This window comes from Apodemus sylvaticus, chromosome 6 (genome assembly GCF_947179515.1).
Source record: "Apodemus sylvaticus chromosome 6, mApoSyl1.1, whole genome shotgun sequence".
NCBI lineage: Eukaryota > Metazoa > Chordata > Mammalia > Rodentia > Muridae > Apodemus > Apodemus sylvaticus.
This window is the reverse complement of record NC_067477.1, coordinates 5,071,441-5,090,262: the sequence shown is the minus strand read 5'-3', so window position 1 is coordinate 5,090,262 and position 18,822 is coordinate 5,071,441. Positions and strand designations below refer to the sequence as shown.

Sequence of the window (18,822 nt, the reverse complement as noted above, 5' to 3'; positions counted from 1 at the left end):
CCTGTCACATAATAATCAAAACACCAAATGTTCTAAACAAAGAAAGAATATTAAAGGCAGTAAGAGAAAAAGGCCAAGTAACATATAAAGGAAGACCTATCAGAATCACAGCAGACTTTTCACCTGAGACTATGAAGGCTAGAAGGTCCTGGGCAGATCTCATGCAGACTCTAAGAGAACACAAATGCCAACCAAAACTACTATATCCAGCAAAACTCTCAATCACCATAGATGGAGAAACTAAGATATTTCACGACAAAACCAAGTTTACCCAATATCTATCCACAAACCCAGCCCTAAAAAGGATAATAGGAGGACAACACCAATACAAGGAGGGAAACTTCACCCTGAAAAAAGCAAGATAGTAACCTTTCATCAAACCCAAAAGAAGTTAAGCAATCAAATTTAAAAAATAACGTCAAAAATGATAGGAAGTAACAATCACTATTCCTTAATATCTCTTAACATCAATGGACTCAATGCCCCAATAAAAAGACACAGACTAACTGACTGGATACGTAAACAAGACCCTACATTTTGCTGCTTACAGGAAACACACCTCAGGGTCAAAGACAAACACTACCTTAGAGTAAAAGGCTGGAAGACAATTTTACAAGCAAATGGTCTCAGGAAACAAGCTGGAGTAGCCATTTTAATATCAGATAAAATTGACTTTCAACCCAAAGTCACCAAAAGAGACTCTGAGGGACACTTCTTGCTGGTCAAAGGAAAAATACAGCAAGAAGAACTCTCAATCCTGAACATCTATGCTCCAAATGCAAGGGCACCCTCTTTCATAAAAGAAACTTTATTAAAACTAAAAGCACACATTGCACCTAACACAATAATTGTGGGTGACTTCAACACTGCACTTTCCTCAATGGATCGATCAGGAAAACAGAAACTAAACAAGGACACAATGAAACTAATTGAAGCTTTGGACCAATTAGATTTAACATATATATATATAGAACATTCTATCCTAAAACAAAAGAATATACCTTTTTTTCAGCACCTCATGGTACCTTCTCCAAAATCGACCATATAATTGGTCACAAGACAGACCTCAACAAATATAAGAAGATCGAACTAATCCCATGCCTCCTATCTGATCACTATGGAGTAAAAGTGGTCTTCAATAGCAACAGAAACAATAGAAAACCTACATACACGTGGAAATTGAACAATACTCTACTCAATGATACCTTGGTCAAGGAAGAAATAAAGAAAGAAATTAAAGACTTTTTAGAACACAATGAAAATGAAAACACAACATACCCAAATCTATGGGACACAATGAAAGCAGTGCTAAGAGGAAAACTCATAGCCCTGAGTGCCTCCAAAAAGAAAATGGAGAGAGCACACATTACCAACTTAATGACACACCTGAAAGCCCTAGAACAAAAAGAAGCTATTTCACCCAGGAGGAGTAGAAGGCAGGAAATCATCAAACTCAGGGCCGAAATCAATCAAGTAGAAACAAAGAGAACCATACAAAAAAATCAACAAAACCAGGAGCTGGTTCGTTGAGAAAATCAACAAGAAAGATAAACCCTTAGCCAGACTGACCAAAGGGCACAGAGAAAGTATCCAAATTAACAAACTTAGAAATGAAAAGGGAGACATAACAACGGAAACTGAGGAAATCCAAAAAATCATCAGATCCTACTACAAGAGCTTGTACTCAACACAACTGGAGAATCTGGAGGAAATGGACAATTTCCTTGACAGATACCAAATACCAAAATTAAATCAGGACCAACTAGACCATCTGAACAGTCCCATAAAGCCTAAAGAAATAGAAGAAGTCATAGAAAGTCTTCCAACCAAAAAAAGCACAGGACCAGATGGTTTCAGTGCAGAATTCTACCAGACCTTCAAAGAAGAGTTAACACCAATACTCTTCAAACTATTCCACAAAATAGAAACAGAAGGAACACTACCCAATTCCTTCTACGAAGCCACAATTACGCTGATACCAAAGCCACACAAAGATCCAACAAAGAAAGATAACTTCAGACCAATTTCCCTTATGAACATCGATGCAAAAATACTCAATAAAATTCTTGCCAACCGAATCCAAGAACACATCAAAACGATCATCCACCATGATCAAGTAGGCTTTATCCTGGGAATGCAGGGTTGGTTCAATATACGGAAATCCATCAATACAATCCACTACATAAACAAACTCAAAGAACAAAACCACATGGTCATTTCATTGGATGCTGAAAAAGCATTTGACAAAATTCAGCATCCTTTCATGCTTAAGTCTTGGAGAGAACAGGAATTCAAGGCCCATACCTAAACATAGTAAAAGCAATATACAGCAAACCGGTAGCCAGCATCAAACTAAATGGAGAGAAACTTGAAGCAATCCCACTGAAATCAGGGACCAGACAAGGCTGCCCCCTTTCTCCTTATCTTTTCAATATTGTACTTGAGGTACTAGCTCGGGCAATTCGACAACATAAGGAGGTCAAAGGGATACAAATTGGAAAGGAGGAAGTCAAACTAACATTATTTGCAGACGACATGATAGTCTACCTAAGTGACCCAAAAAACTCCACTAGAGAGCTCCTACAGCTGAAAAACAACTTCAGCAAAGTGGCAGGTTATAAAATCAACTCAAGCAAATCAGTGGCCTTCCTATACTCAAAGGATAAGCAGGCTGAGAAAGAAATTAGGGAAATGACCCCCTTCACAATAGCCACAAACAGTATAAAGTATCTTGGGGTGACTCTTACCAAACATGTGAAAGATCTGTATGACAAGAACTTCAAGACTCTGAAGAAGGAAATGGAAGAAGACCTCAAAAAATGGGAAAACCTCCCATGCTCATGGATTGGTAGAATCAATATAGTTAAAATGGCCATTTTGCCTAAAGCACTATACAGATTCAATGCAATACCCATCAAAATCCCAACTCAATTCTTCACAGAGTTAGAAAGAGCAATTATCAAATTCATCTGGAACAACAAAAAACCCAGGATAGCTAAAACTATTCTCAGCAACAAAAGACAATCTGGGGGAATCAGTATCCCTGACCTCAAGCAATACTACAGAGCAATAGTGTTAAAAACTGCATGGTATTGGTACAGTGACAGGCAGGAGGATCAATGGAACAGGATTGAAGATCCAGAAATGAACCCACACACCTATGGCCACTTGATCCTCGACAAAGAGGCTGAAAACATCCAATGGAAAAAAGATAGCCTTTTCAACAAATGGTGCTGGTTCAACTGGAGGTCAGCATGCAGAAGAATGCGAATTGATCCATCCTTGTCTCCTTGTACTAAGCTCAAATCCAAATGGATCAAGGACCTCCACATAAAGCCAGACACTCTGAAGCTAATAGAAAAGAAACTGGGGAAGACCCTTGAGGACATCGGTACAGGGAGAAAGTTTCTGAACAGAACACCAATAGCGTATGCTCTAAGAGCAAGAATTGACAAATGGGACCTCATAAGGTTACAGAGTTTCTGTAAGGCAAAGGACACCATCAAGAGGACAGATCGGCAACCAACAAATTGGGAAAAGATCTTCACCAATCCTACATCAGATAGAGGGCTAATATCCAATATATATAAAGAACTCAAGAAGTTAGACTCCAGAAAACCGAACAACCCTGTTAAAAAATGGGGGTACTGAGTTAAACAAAGAATTCTCACCTGAAGAACTTCGGATGGCGGAGAAGCATCTTAAAAAATGCTCAACTTCATTAGTCATTAGGGAAATGCAAATCAAAACAACCCTAAGATTTCATCTTACACCAGTCAGATTGGCTAAGATTAAAAATTCAGGAGACAGCAGGTGTTGGAGAGGGTGCGGAGAAAGAGAAACACTCCTCCACTGCTGGTGGTGTTGCAAATTGGTACAACCACTCTGGAAATCAGTCTGGCGGTTCCTCTGAAAACTGGGCACCTCACTTCCAGAAGATCCTGCTATACCACTCCTGGGCATATACCCAGAGGATTCCCCACCATGTAATAAGGATACATGCTCTACTATGTTCATAGCAGCCCTATTTATAATTGCCAGATGCTGGAAAGAACCCAGGTATCCCTCAACAGAAGAGTGGATGCAAAAAATGTGGTATATCTACACAATGGAGTACTATTCAGCCATTAGAAACAATGAATTCATGAAATTCTTAGGCAAATGGATGGAGCTAGAGAACATCATACTAAGTGAGGTAACCCAGACTCAAAAGGTGAATCATGGTATGCACTCACTAATAAGTGGTTATTAACCTAGAAAACTGGAATACCCAAAACATAATCCACACATCAAATGAGATACAAGAAGAAAGCAGGAGTGGTCCCTGGTTCTGGAAAGACTCAGTGAAACAGTATTTGGCAAAACCAGAACGGGGAACTGGGAAGGGGTGGGAGGGAGGACAGGGGACGAGAAGGGGGTTTACGGGACTTTCGGGGAGTGGGGGAGGGCTAGAAAAGGGGAAATCATTTGAAATGTAAATAAATTATATTGAATAAAAAATAACAATAAAAAAAATAAAAAAAAACAAAAACAAAAAAAAACAAAACAAAAAAAAGAAAGAAAGAAAGAAAGAAAGAAAGAAAGAAAGAAAGAAAGAAAGAAAGAAAGAAAGAAAGAAAGAAAGAAAGAAAGAAAGGAAGGAAGGAAGGAAGGAAGGAAGGAAGGAAGGAAGGAAGGAAGGAAGGAAGGAAGGAAGGAAGGAAGAACGTGAATAGCCGGGTGAGTGGTGAAGGTTCTGGCAGATATGGAAAGGATATCAGTGATCAGAATATACTGTAAATTTTATTATTTATTCTTTATTACTTTTATTTTCTGTAGTCCAGTAATTGCCACCCTCTGGATCCAGACTCCCACATTTCCTCCTCCACCTGTCTTCAAAAGGAAGTTCCCCAACATCCTCACCAGGCTTCCTCAAACCAAGGGGCTTCAAGTATCTTGAGGATTATGTACATCTTCTCGCATTGAAGCAAGACCAGTCAGTCCTCTACCATATATGTGTCAGGTGTCTCAAGATGTGCCCAGATTGGGGGATGTCCAATGGTACACCTACAGTCTCAGAAGAGAAAGGAAGGGAATAGAAGGAGGAAACTTTTGTGGGGTACCAGGGGAGATTGAAGCAATTGTAATGAAAAAATCAATCAATCAAACAAACAAACAAACAAACAATCAATGTCCCCTTGCATATCCTAATTAGTATGCCCAATTAGAAATAAACCCCTTATCTTAACATAGGTCATCCCACTTTACCTTCATAAACAGCGGTTTTCCTATGCAGATGAAGCTTTTCCTTTGCCACATTCAGAGACAAATACTTCCTCTCCATTGTTCACTTACCCATTTCCCTCATCCTTTCTTTCTTGTCTTTTTTCCTTAGTCCCTTTCCTGTGTCTCCAGGGGCCAAACAAGAACTCTTTGTATGGAGTACTTTGGCTTGAGTGTCCCTGGACCCTACTGCCATGGCTTTACCATCACCAGTGCTGTCCTGAAACTGTCAGAGCAAATTTCTGAGAATATTGGAATGGTAAGGAATTTCAGATGTGTATGGTTCCTATTAGTCATCTCAGGAGTTGTGGTATTCATCTCTTTACTAAGAGATGCAAGTGTATGGGGTCTATAACTGTCTGAGATCTGAAATGGAGATAATTTACCTCCAACACTGATTTCTGCTCTGCTTCCTACAGCTCTGGGATTATGTTAGGAAGATTCCTGAATTATGTCCACTCTTGCACCAACAGTCAGTCTGCTCTTCCAATGAATCAGTATCATAGCCACTGATGTCTGCCTGCCATAAAATGTAGGGTGGTGAGGGTTAAAGAGAGGGATCCTGTCTCTTGAACTTCAAGGAGCATTGGTACCTTATTATGTATATGTTTATCATGCCTAGTAGAAATCTTGAGTTATAGATTATTGTTCTAGACACATGACACAACCATTATGAAAGGCAAGGATTTATAGTTACAGTATCTGCTATGGCAGTACTCACATAAGAGATTCCCTTAAAATTTAATTAGAAAACTTGAAAATGAACAAGAAATCTTACCTTAGTGTCAACTCCTTCTTGAGTATTGTATGTTTAGTGTTGATGACTAAGTGAGGGTTGATGGGAATTCAGGGCTCTCCTCCTCGGATGCATCTACAGGACTAAGGCTGGGATGAATTTGTTGAAGAAAATGAATATTTGCATCTCCTCATTCTCTAAATTATAACAGTCATGAGTGTCTACATCAATCATAACACACTATACTCTGAAGCCTCTGTGATGAGAACAGCAGTAGTCTAATGCATATAAGCATTTATTATGAGTCAGTTTGTCAACAAGCATTAACAATAAAACTGGAGTCTATTAGGCCTATGTCATCTATAGCCATGGGATTTTGACCATGTTTACCTGGGATGAAGTCTTTCCTATGGAACAGGCCACGCATCAAATTGGAAAGCAGTTGGTAACTACACAACAGTCAGGTGCTAGTGGGTGCACCTTACATGAAGGGTGATATTGTAAACTGCTAGTTCAGGTAAAGTATAAGATCACTGAGATCTTTGTGTTTCTTGGACACTATCCTGCACTAGGAAATTGAAGTAGCAGATATACCATCCTGTGAGAAGAAGCCTGGTTTCTCTATGTCCTGTACCATAATTCTTAGCTAAGTGGAGATTATAGAGAGGTAATGTCCCAATTAGAGCAATGCAAATGAGAAAAATGTTGAAATGCATGTTGAAAAGTTGTAATCTTTACTCATTGTTGATGTGAGTGTATACTAATGTAGTGTACTGACTTTTGGTTTCTGTTTGAAAATGTAACCAAAAGGAGTAAATAAACTTAGGCTGTGTCCCAGTTCTATCCCTCCCAAATATGTGCTCAAAAGACTACATTTTTGCAGAAACACTTTCACTTCCATGTTTATTGCTTCTCCATGCACAGTAGCTAGTAAATGGAACCCATCTAGATTTATAAGAAAGGACAAATCAATGCTGGCAATATGTGAAATACAGACCATGAGATATTACTCAGTGTAAAAATATGAAGTGTATATGGAAGATCCTGAATGATGCTCAGTGAATGTGACTGGATCCTTATAAACACCTACTTCATGATTTCTTTTATGTGTGGTTCCCTGAATTGAATATTTTTGTAAATTTTTAGAGGCTAAGAGGTTAGAAATGGGTTATTTGTGTCTGAGGAATATAAAGGATATGATACAGTAAAATTGAATTAAAATGAAAGCAGAAATCTCAGATAGATGGGGAATGATATTTCAAACATGAAATGGTGCTCGGAAATGGAGATTAAGACATTGGTATAGCATAAACAATATTAAAGTGTGAAGAGAGCAGTACAATGAAATCTAGTATCTTCAGTGTAAGTAAAAATAAAAAAATATAGAGGATATAAAATGAATGTAGCACAAAGAAACAAATTAAGGATATTGGGAGTAAAAATGTACATTATAGAATATAAAGAAACAAGACTTAAATGTTTATTTATAAACCAATAGTCAAAAAATAATAAACACTTCATAGTTGCCTAGTGCAGATTTGGGGATGTCTTTATGTTGATGGGCTAATTTCATTTTTGCAATGTAGTGTGGATTTATGGATCTTCTGATGCATTATTTTTGTCAAAAATAATACATGTAAGGAAAGTGTGAAACACTGATGATATGAAGACTTGAAGTGTAGTTACTAGTATTATCTTGCTGGTCTTGTTCTGAACATACTCTATGGTTGTGTGAGTTATACACTTGCAGAAAGCTGAGTAGAAAGCACAGGGGTGAGTTTTGTATTTTATTTTAATGTAGCAGTCTTTGAACAAAAGTACATTTGTGGGAGGACAGTGTATCTCCCAAGGAAACTGATTGTGTCTTGAGTATTCAGAGCTTCTGGCCTAATATCCACTTATCAGTGACTGAATTCCATGTGTGTTCTTTTGTGATTGTGTTACTTCACTTAGGATGATATTTTCCAGTTCCAACCATTTGCCTAAGAATTTCATAAACTCATTGTTTTTAATTGCTGAGCAGTATTCCATTGTGTAAATATACCACATTTTCTGTATCCATTCCTCCATTGAGGGACATCTAGGTTTTTTTCAGCTTCTGGCTATTATAAATAATGTTGCTATGAACGTAGTGGGGCATGTGTCCTTTTTGCATGCTGGGGAATCCTCTGGGTATATGCCCAGGAGTGCTATAGCAGGGTCCTAAGAAAGTGTCATGCCCAGGTTTCTGAGGAAACGCTATACTGATTTCCAGAGTGGTTGTACCAACTTGCATTCCCATCAGCAATGTAGGAGTGTTCCTCTTTTTCCACATCCTCTCCAACACCTGCTGTCTCCTGAGTTTTTAATCTTAGCCATTCTGACAGGTGTGAGGTGAAATCTCAGGGCTGTTTTGATTTGCATTTCCCTAATGACTAATGATGTTGAACATTTCTTAAGGTCCTTCTCAGGCATCTGAAGTTATTTTGGTGAAAAATCTTTGTTTAGTCTGTACCCCCTTTTTTAATAGAGTTACTTGGCTCTCTTGAGTCAGCTTCTTGTGTTCTTTGTATATATTGGACATTAACCCTCTGTCAATTGTAGGGTTGGTGAAGACTTCCAGATATAAGAGGAATCATGCACATATGAACCAACAGAGACTGTGACAGCATGCACAGAGTATGCACACACAAACTCAATCCACATGAAGACCCAGTGTTGACAGAAGGACATGGCCACAGATTCTCATGCTTAAACAAGATTTAAAAACTGGTTTTCATGTCCAAAGGAAAAATTAGCTTTCTCTAACGGAGCATTATTGTGTTTATAAATCAAATTTTAATGATGGACACAAGTCTAACAGTCGAGGCCAAGATAAAATGAACTCAATAGTGTTATTTTGTTTTTTTTTTGTTTTTTTTTTTTTTTTGATATTTGCTTCCACTGTTTTCTTGATTAATTTTATTGCACATGACTTTGGAATATATACTATGGTTACAGAGCTGCAGATATGAGTTTGTGTGTGTGTTTGTGTGTATGTGTGTGTGTGTCTGTGTGTCTATGTTTGTCTGCGTTTCATCTTTTTACAATTTTTATCCAATTTTATGTGTTTTATCTTTCTTATTTTACTCCACTATCCTGCTGTTTTTGTTCCAGGAATTTTAGACAAACAGGGAGTTACTTTTTTACTCCTTTCTCAAGAAAGGAGTAAAAAAGTAACTGTACTCCATTCAGAAAGCTGAGAATGGAGATTCATAACAAACTATTGATCCTGTGGTATTTGGGGGGACAGAGCACATCCTAATTTCCCAGCATGATTATCCCAGACGCTTTCATCGTTAGATCATTATAAGCCTTAGGGGAGCTGCCACGTGCACTTTATGGCATGCTGAAATCTGTTGTTCAGAGACCACACTAGATCCTAGGCTTTAGCAATAGGACTATATTCAGGGCCATGAGAAACTTATTAAACAGTTTATATATGACCACCACATAAGCTTTACTGTGCTACTTGATTTGGAAAGAGTATGAAAATTATTGTTTCCTGGAGGCCCTTTTCCAAATTCCACTATTAACTTGAAATATACCTACATTGAACAGTCTGTGCTCAGACTCCTCAAAGCCCAATCCAGGTTGACAAAGTTGATCTGCACCACAGTCTCATTCTCAACTTCACATGGTTTGTTTCCTCTATGACACCTGCAGGGATGCCCTCAAGAAGTAAAATAATTCCTAGCAAAAATTATTCTGTGCACCTAGAGATTAAAAGTGGAAATATTCATTACTAAAAACACATACACAAGCACACACACATACATGCACACACACACACACACATACACACACACACACACACACAGAGAGAGAGAGAGAGAGAGAGAGAGAGAGAGGCTAAAATTCAAATATTTTATTTTTCTATTTTACAATACCTAAGCATTATACATTTTACATATGCTTTTCAGTCCTGGATTTTTAATACACATTAAAGATTTAAAGAAAGACTTGAGACTTTTGAGCATATGGGGAATTTACATAACAGATATCTTAAATTCTTAATTAATATTTTACAATTCTTATTTTCTAAGTATTATTAAAAAGAGATGGCTCGCCAGGCAGTGGTGGCACACGCATGTAATCCCAGTACTCTGGTAGGCAGAAGCAGGCAGATTTCTGAGTTCAAGGCCAGCCTAGTTTACACAGTGAGTTCCAGGACAGACAGGGCTTTACAGAGTAACCCTGTCTCGAAAAAAAAAATAGATGGCTTCATTCAATATATTCTGATTACTAGTTTGCATTCCCCAATACCTTCATGATCTCATCTCTACTCTTTTTCTTTATAAGATTATAAAACAGAATCTAAAAATAATAAAGAAAAGCAAACAAATCAGAATACACTATCATACACACACCCAGAGAGAGAGAGAGAGAGAGAGAGAGAGAGAGAGAGAGAAGGGGGAGGGAGAGGGAGGGTGAGAGAGAGAGAGGCAGAGGCAAAGAAAATGAAAGGGGCTAAAACCCACACTTTTTAATTATGTATTTCATTAAAACTTAGAATTATGCATATGAAAAGTGTATTATCCTTAAATACTTTCAGGCCTGGCTTCTGATTACATTTTGTATAATTTAAACAAAGACATGGAATCTAAAGTATGGACACTTGAGCATATGGGATCGTTACTCAACAAAGGTATTATCAGAATTGTTTATTTATTAACATTTTAACGTTCTCTCTTTTTCTTTTCTATATTCTTTGTTTACATTCCAAATGCTCTTCCCCTTCCCAGTTCCCCCTTAACATAAGGTACATAAGCCCACTTCCCTAGACCCATTCTCCAATCAACCCCCTCCCTCCTCCCTGTCCTTGTATTCACCTACAATGCTGGATCAAGCCTTTCCAGGACCAGGGACCTTTCCTTCCTTCTTGGGAATCATTTGGTATAAGAATTGATCAATTTGCATTCTTCTGCATGCTGACCTCCAGTTGAGCCAACACCATTTGTTGAAAAGGCTATCTTTTTTCCACTGGATGGTTTCAGCTCCTTTGTCAAAGATCAAGTGACCATAGGTGTGTGGGTCCTTTCTGGGTCTTCAATCCTATTCCATTGATCTACCTGCCAGTCACTGTACCAATACCATGCAGTTTTTAACACTATTGCTCTGTAGTACTTCTTGAGGTCCGGGATACTTATCCTTCCTAAAGGCCATTTGTTGTTGAGAATAGTTTTAGCTCTCTTGAGTTTTTTGTTATTGCAGATGAATTTGAGAATTGCTCTTTCTAACTCTATGAAGGACTGAGTTGGGATTTTGATGGGGTTTGCTTTGAATCTGTATATTGCTTTACGCAAGATGGCCATTTTTACTATATTAATCCTGAAAATCGATGAGCATGGAAGGTTTTTCCATTTTCTGAGGTCTTCTTCGATTTTCTTCTTCAGAGATCTGAAGTTCTTGTCATACAGATTTTTCACTTGTTTGGTTAGTGTCACACCAAGATGCTTTATATTGTTTATGGCTATTGTGAAGGGTGTCATTTCCCTAATTTCTTTCTCAGCTTATTTATCCTTTGAGTGTAAGAAGGCTACTGATTTGCTTGAGTTGATTTTATATTCGGCCACTTTGCTGAAGTTGTTTATCAGCTTTAGGAGTTCTCTGGTGGAGTTTTTTGGGTCACTTAATTGTACTATCTTCTCATCTGCAAATAATGATAGTTTGACTTCTTTCTTTCCAATTTGTATCCCTTTGACCTCTTTATGTTGCCTAATTGCTCTAGGTAGAACTTCAAGTACTATATTGAGAAGATACGGAGAGAGGGGCAGCCTTGTCTAGTCCCTGATTTTAGTGGGATTGCTTCAAGTGTCTCTCCATTTAGTTTGATGTTGTCTATCGGTTTGCTGTATATTGCTTTTACTATGTTTAGGTATGTGCCTTGAATTCTTGTTCTTTCCAAGACTTTTTGCATGAAAGGATGCTTAATTTTGTCAAATGCTTTTCAGCATCTAATGAAATGACCATATGTTTTTTTTTTCTTTGAGTTTGTTTATGTAGTATATTGCATTGATAAATTTCAGTATATTGAACCATCCCTGCATTCCTTGGATGAAGCCTACTTGATCATGGTGAATGGTCATTTTGATGTGTTCTTAGATTCGATTGGCAAAAATTTTATTGAGTATTTTTGCATCAATATTCATAAGCGATGTTGGCCTGTAGTTCGACTTCTTTGTTCTTTGGGTGGTTTTGGTATCAGCGTAATTGTGGCTTCATAGAACGAGTTGGGTAGTATAGCTTCTGTTTCTATTTTGTGAAATAATTTGAAGAGCATTGGTGTTAGGTCTTCTTTGATGTTCTGATAGAATAATGTGCTAAACCCATCTTGTCCTGTGCATTTTTGGTTGCAAAACGTTCTATTACCCTGTCTATTTCTTTAGGGGTTATGGGACTATTTAGATGATCTATTTGATACTGATTTAATTTTGGTATTTGGTATCTGTCTAGTAAATTGTCCATTTTCTCCAAATCTTCCAGTTGTGTTGCATATAGGCCTTTGTAGTAGGACCTGATGATTTTTCGAATATTCACAGTTTCTCTTGTTATATCTCCATTTTCATTTTTAATTTTGTTAATTTGGATACTGTCTCTCTGCCCTTTGGTAAGTCTGGCTAAGGGTTTTTCTATCTTGATTTTCTCAAAGAACCAGCTCCTGGTTTTGTGGATTCTTTGATGGTTCTCTTTGTTTCAACTTGATTGATTTCAGCCCTGAGTTTGATGTTTTCCTGTCTTCTCCTCCTCATGGGTGAATTAGCTTCTTTTTGTTCCAGGGTTTTCAGGTTTGCCATTAAGCTGATAGTGTATGCTCTCTCCAGTTTCTTTTTGGAGGCACTCAGGGCTATGAGTTTTCCTCCTAGGATGGCTTCTGTTGTGTCCCATAGACTTGGATATATTGTGCCTTCATTTTCATTAAATTCTAAAAAATCTCTGATTCCTTTCTTTATTTTTTCTTTGTCCAAAGTATCATTGAATGGAGTATTGTTCAGCCTCCATGTGTATGTGGGCTTTCTGTTTTTGTTGTTGTTGTTGTTGTTGCTATGGGAGACCACTCTTACTCCATAGTGATCTGATAGGAGGCATGAGATTAGTTCGCTTTTCTTATATTTGTTGATGTCTTTCTTATGACCAATTATAATATCGATTTTGGAGAGGGTACCATGAAGTGCTGAGAAAATGGTGTATTAGTTTGTTTTAGGATGAAATGTTTTATAAATATATATATATATATATGATAAATCCAATTGGCCCAATGCTTCTTTTAGTTTCGCTATGTCCCTGTTGAGTTTCTGTTTTCCTGATATGTCCATTGAGGAGAGTGGAGTGTTGAAATCACCCACAATTATTCAATTATTGTGTTAGGTACAATGTGTGTTTTGAACTTTAGTAAAGTTTATTTTATGAATGAGGGTGCCCTTGATTTTGGAGCATAGATGTTCAGAATGGCAAGTTCTTCTTGGTGGATTTTTAATGACTTTGGGCTGAAAGTCAATTTTATCTGATATAAGAAATGGCTACTTCTGCTTGTTTCCTAAGACCATTTGCTTGTAAAAGTGTTTTCCAGCATTTTACTCTGAGGTAGTGTTTTTCTTTGACACTGAGGTGTATTTCCTGTAAGCAGCAAAATGTAGTGTCATATTTATGAATCCAGTCTGTTAGTCTATGTCTTTTTATTGGGGAATAGAGTCCATTGATGTTAAGAGATATTAAGGAATAGTTATTATTACTTCCTGTCATTTTATGTCATTTTTATATTTGAGTGGTTATCTTCTTTTGGGTTTGATGAAAGAAGTTTAATATCTTGCTTTTTCCAGGGTGTAGTTTCCCTCCTTGTATTGGAGTTTTCCTCCAGTTATTCTTTGTAGGTCTGGGTTTGTGGAAACATAGTGTGTAAATTTGGCTTTGTGATGGACTATCTTGGTTTCTCCATCTATGGTGATTGAGAGTTTTGCTGGATATAGTAGTCTTGGCTGGCATTTGTGTTCTCTTAGAGTCTGTATGAGATCTGTCTAGGATCTTCTAGCTATCATGGTCTCTGGTGAGAAATCTGGTGTAATTATATTAGGTCTTCCTTTATATGTTACTTGGCCTTTTTCTCTTACTTCTCTTAATATTCTTTCTTTGCTTAGTACATATGGGGTTTTGATTATTATGTGACCAGAGGTATTTCTCTTCTGGTCCAGTCTGTTTGGAATTCTGGATGCTTCTTGTATATTCATGGGCAACTCTCTCTTTAGGTTAGAGAAGTTTTCTCCCATAATTTTGTTGAAGATATTTCTAACCCTTTAAGTTGTAAATCTTCACTCTATATCAATAATCCTTAGGTTTGATCTTCTCATTGTGTCCTGGATTTCCTGGCTGTTTTGAGTTACAAGCTTTTTGCATTTTCTTTCACTGTTGAGTCAATGGTTTCTATGGTATATTTTGCATCTGATATTCTTTCTTTTATCTGTTGTATTCTGTTGTTGATATTTGCATCTATGACCCCTGATTTCTCGCTAAGGTTTTCAATCTCCAAAATTGTCTCCCTTTGTGATTTCTTAGTTGTTTCTACTGCTGTTTTTAGATCCTGGATGGGTTTCCTAAGTTCCTTCAATTGTTTGTGTGTTTTTTCCTGTATTTCTTTAATAGATTTTTGTGTTTCATCTTTCATGACTTCTGCCTGTTGACTCAATTTCTCCTGCATTTCTTTAAGTGATTTTTGTGTTTCCTCTTTATAGGCTTCTATCTTTTGAGCCATATTCTCCTGAATTTCTTTAAGTGATTTTTGTGTTTCCATTGCAAGGGCTTCTAACTTAGTCATGTTCCCCTGTATTTCTTTAAGCGATTTATTTATGTCATTTTCATGTTCCTCTAACAGCATCATGACCAGTGATTTTTAAATCCAAAATTTGTTTTTCTGGTGTGCTGTGATATCCAGGACTTACTGTTGTTGGAGAATTGGGTTCAGATGCTGCCATATTGCCTTGAATTCTGTTAGTAATGTTCCTGCACTTGCCTTTTGCCACCTGGTTATCTCTGGTATTAGTAGGTTCTGCTGTCATTGACTCTTTCTTGGACCTCCTGTGGGCCTGTAAGGATATTTTTGCACCTCTAGATGACTGGGTTTCCCCTAGCTCAGACTGCTTATGTGATGTCCTACTCTTGGGTGCTGTTGGAGCTCTAGTGTACCTTGTCCCAAGCAATGCTATACTCGGGTTGTCTCTGTGTACCTGGTGTTGCCTGTCTGGTCTGCTAGGTAGTGAAGATGGTGGATGTTGTGAAGACCCCTTCCAGACACTGATCTCTCTATATGGCAAACAGCCCAGGACAGAGCATGTTGCTTGATTTCAAATATTCTGCTGATGCTTGTTCTTGAATGTCCTACCAAATAACCTGCTCCTGTCCATTCTTGAGAGTATCAGGAGGTAGGATCTTCCCCGTGTCAGATATGGCAGAGGTCAGAGGTCCTCCACATCTGATGGAAAGGGGCAGTGGCAATTAACCTGCTCTGGCAGTTCTCTAGAGAGTATCAGGAAGTGGGATCTTCCCCATGTCAGATGTGGCGCAAGTCTCTACCTGAGCTGGCTGCTTGGCCACAGGAGCCAAGATGGTGGGGACCTCAGACCACTGGGCTCTCTTTAACTGTGGGACTTCCTGCTGGTCAAATGCTCCCCTGAGGATATGTGCCCAGGCAGCTGTGGAACTGCCCAGCTCCCTCATACGGTGAGAATACAGGCAGGCAATGTCCTCAGCAATCCTTCACTCTGGTGTCCTCTGAGTACCTGGCTGAGCTGGATGCTTTGTTGTAAAAAGGTTAATTACTGTACAGATCACTTCTGAATATCAGAGGAAATAAATATGGGATCAAACACATGTAATCTCAGAACATACATAATTTAACAGGTAGATACAATGCGATTGTAAAGAGTTTGATGGAAAGTGATTTAGTGATATGTTGACGAACCTACAGATATTATATTTGCATGCCTCAGCATTCTGAGATAATATTTCTCACAATATAAGAGACTAAAGTTTCTGCTGGAACACATGGCCACATAGCAACATACCTGAGATCACTTATTGCTTAAGACTATGAAGGAGCATTTGTTTTCTCAGATGTTGGTGATTTGGATTTTATAGGTCAAACTCATACATTATTCCCATCAATTTAAAACAGTTCTGCTCTCTCAGGATGCAGTGATATTTTTATCATGCATCACCATCATTTTCTAATTTTATGTTTTTTTTGAATAAGAAATGTATCCATGGAGGTGATCACTGGTGAAGAGATTAGCAAGGTATAGTGAGCTGTAGGTTCATCCTCAGCAGCATCACTTTATTTATAGATGGATGTTTACAAAGATGAGAAAGCCACTATAGGACTGTGATGAGGAGGCAATAAACGAACACTCAAAATTACAATTTCTGAGCAAGTTTAAAGGTTAACATTTCAGTCATCTCATTCTTCGGGCAGCTTCCTGATCCCCCAGGGTTTCTGACACACTCAGGATGTGGTTATAACACTGTGTCTTGCACAGTAATAGACCGCAGAGTCATCAGATGTCAGGCTGTTGAGTTGCATGTAGGCTGTGCTGGAGGATGTGTCAGCAGTCAGTGTGGCCTTGCCCTTGAACTTCTCATTGTAGTTAGTTTTGCCATTTCCAGGATAAATCTCTCCAATCCATTCAAGGCCCTGTCCAGGCCTCTGCTTTACCCAGCCCATCCAGTTGCTTGTGAAGGTGTAGCCAGAAGCCTTGCAGGACAGCTTCACTGAAGCCCCAGGGCTCACCAGCTCAGCCCCAGACTGCTGCAGCTGGACCTGCGATTGGACACCTGTGTAGAGAAAGGCAGAGTAGATGTCATTGTCACCTCAAGTCCTGTCTCCTTTTCAGATTTGTAACTGCTGAGCCCCTTACCTGCAGTGACTGACAGGAGGAAGAGAATGTCCCAGGTCCATGCCATGGTTAGAGCCAGTGTTTTCAGTGACTGTGGAGAGGACACTGATCATGGGTTGTTTTCAGGGTATGGAGGTCCCTGTATTTACTCACATGGACTGTGGTAATTTGCATACTCATGAGCAGGGTACTTCTTAGGTAAGAATCTAGTCCACCTGGAGAAGAACTGGATAGGAAAGACTGAAAAGGCACATAGGTCAGGTAGCAGAATGTTCAGGTCTAAGACCTAATACTTGAGGAAGTGCATCCAATACACTAACCATGAGCCCTGGACACACGTGATGACTGTAACTTCAGGGGTTAATCTCTCAATAAATTTTTGCCCTGAATCTGTTGTTCCACTTTGGCACAAGGTTAAAACATGGATTTACGTATAGTGCTTTCTGATGATGATAAAGATGAAGATGAAGATGATGATGGTGATGATGATGATGATTTTGATGGTAAATTCCAAAAATAGTTAAGTTTTGATTATTAGATACTTCTTTCAGAAAAATGTAAAAAGACTTGTTAAAATTGAAGATTATCACAGGAAATTTTATATAGGTATAATAATGGAAATGATAAAAGTATTCCTAAGTTGATTGAAAAATGGAATTATCAACATTTTCTGATAAAGTTGAAGATTTACATGGAAAATATTTCTGATAAAACTAAAGAAATATATAGAAAAACATGTTAAAATTGAAGATTATCATGGAAATTATACACATAATATGGTAGGCATAAAAATAATTCTAAGTTGATTGAAAGTAGAATTATAAACATTTTCAGGTAAAATTGACATTTCCCACATAAATATTCAATTCTAACATAAAATGTTTCTATTTCATTTTCAATTAATTTTGCAATGTATTTATGTCTACCATTTTGCTCTTTAATTTTCTATGAAAATTGTCAATTTTAACGGGTTTTTCTATATATCTCCTTTATTTTATCACAAATATTTTCCACATAAATCTTCAATTTTCTTATAAAATGTTTTTACTTCCTGTTTCAATTAAAGAACACGCTTTTCAAAAATTATAAATAAACCCCCAAAAAAGAAAGTTCTCTCAGATAAATGCAAGTAACGTTTGCCTTTATTACAGGTCATACTTCAAAATTCACTAAAATTAATAAAAGTAAATGTGGTTAAATATTTATAGGACAATGAGTATTACCATACTATTATGATTAACTAGATTATAGATGTAAGCTATTGATGTGTAAACAAAGAATTTTATCACTGAGGCATGGATATATACATATATATATGTATGTATATATCCATAAATGAATCAAAAATTTATAATGTTTTAGAAAAGGTGGATGCAACTACATATAACTGTATTAAGACAGTCTCAAAATCACAGACATTAAATGGAGATAAGATTTCATGTCCTTTGACCCTATTCTCTGTATTTTATATTCTTTTCCATGATTTATGATGATTCTTGATTCTCGTATGAGAGGTTGAATCACCTGTTGCTGAATACTCTGTCAATCATTCTCAACAGTCTAACCACTCATGAATGTGTGCATCATTCTTTACACATAGCACATACAAGCCTCTGTGACCAAGGCTCAGACAGTCTACTGGGTATAAATATAAATATTTATAAGGGAGTTTGACATCATGAGCATTAGCAATATACCCAGGTACTATATTATCTTTAAACATGGGATTTAACCACACTTACCTGGAATGAAGACTTTCCTAGGACAATTGGCAAAAAAATAATAAATAAAATTATGGCCTTTCCCAGCAATTAACCTCTCACACAGTACTCAAATGTCTCTACATCTTACTGTAGAAATGCTCATACATTCATGTTTATTCACAGCATGTTATTCATAATCTTTTAACAGAATATAGAGGAA

At 37.5% G+C, this 18,822-nt stretch overlaps 2 gene segments (V, D, J or C); both read right to left on the bottom strand.

The window, feature by feature from the left end:
* LOC127687767 (Ig heavy chain V region 3-like) overlaps positions 1–18,822 on the bottom strand; it is a 507,571-nt gene that overhangs the window by 112,095 nt on the left and 376,654 nt on the right.
* Positions 16,421–17,033, bottom strand: LOC127686825 (Ig heavy chain V region 3-like). The segment is given in 2 exon segments: positions 16,421–16,837; positions 16,921–17,033. Coding segments are annotated over 2 exon segments (375 nt in total).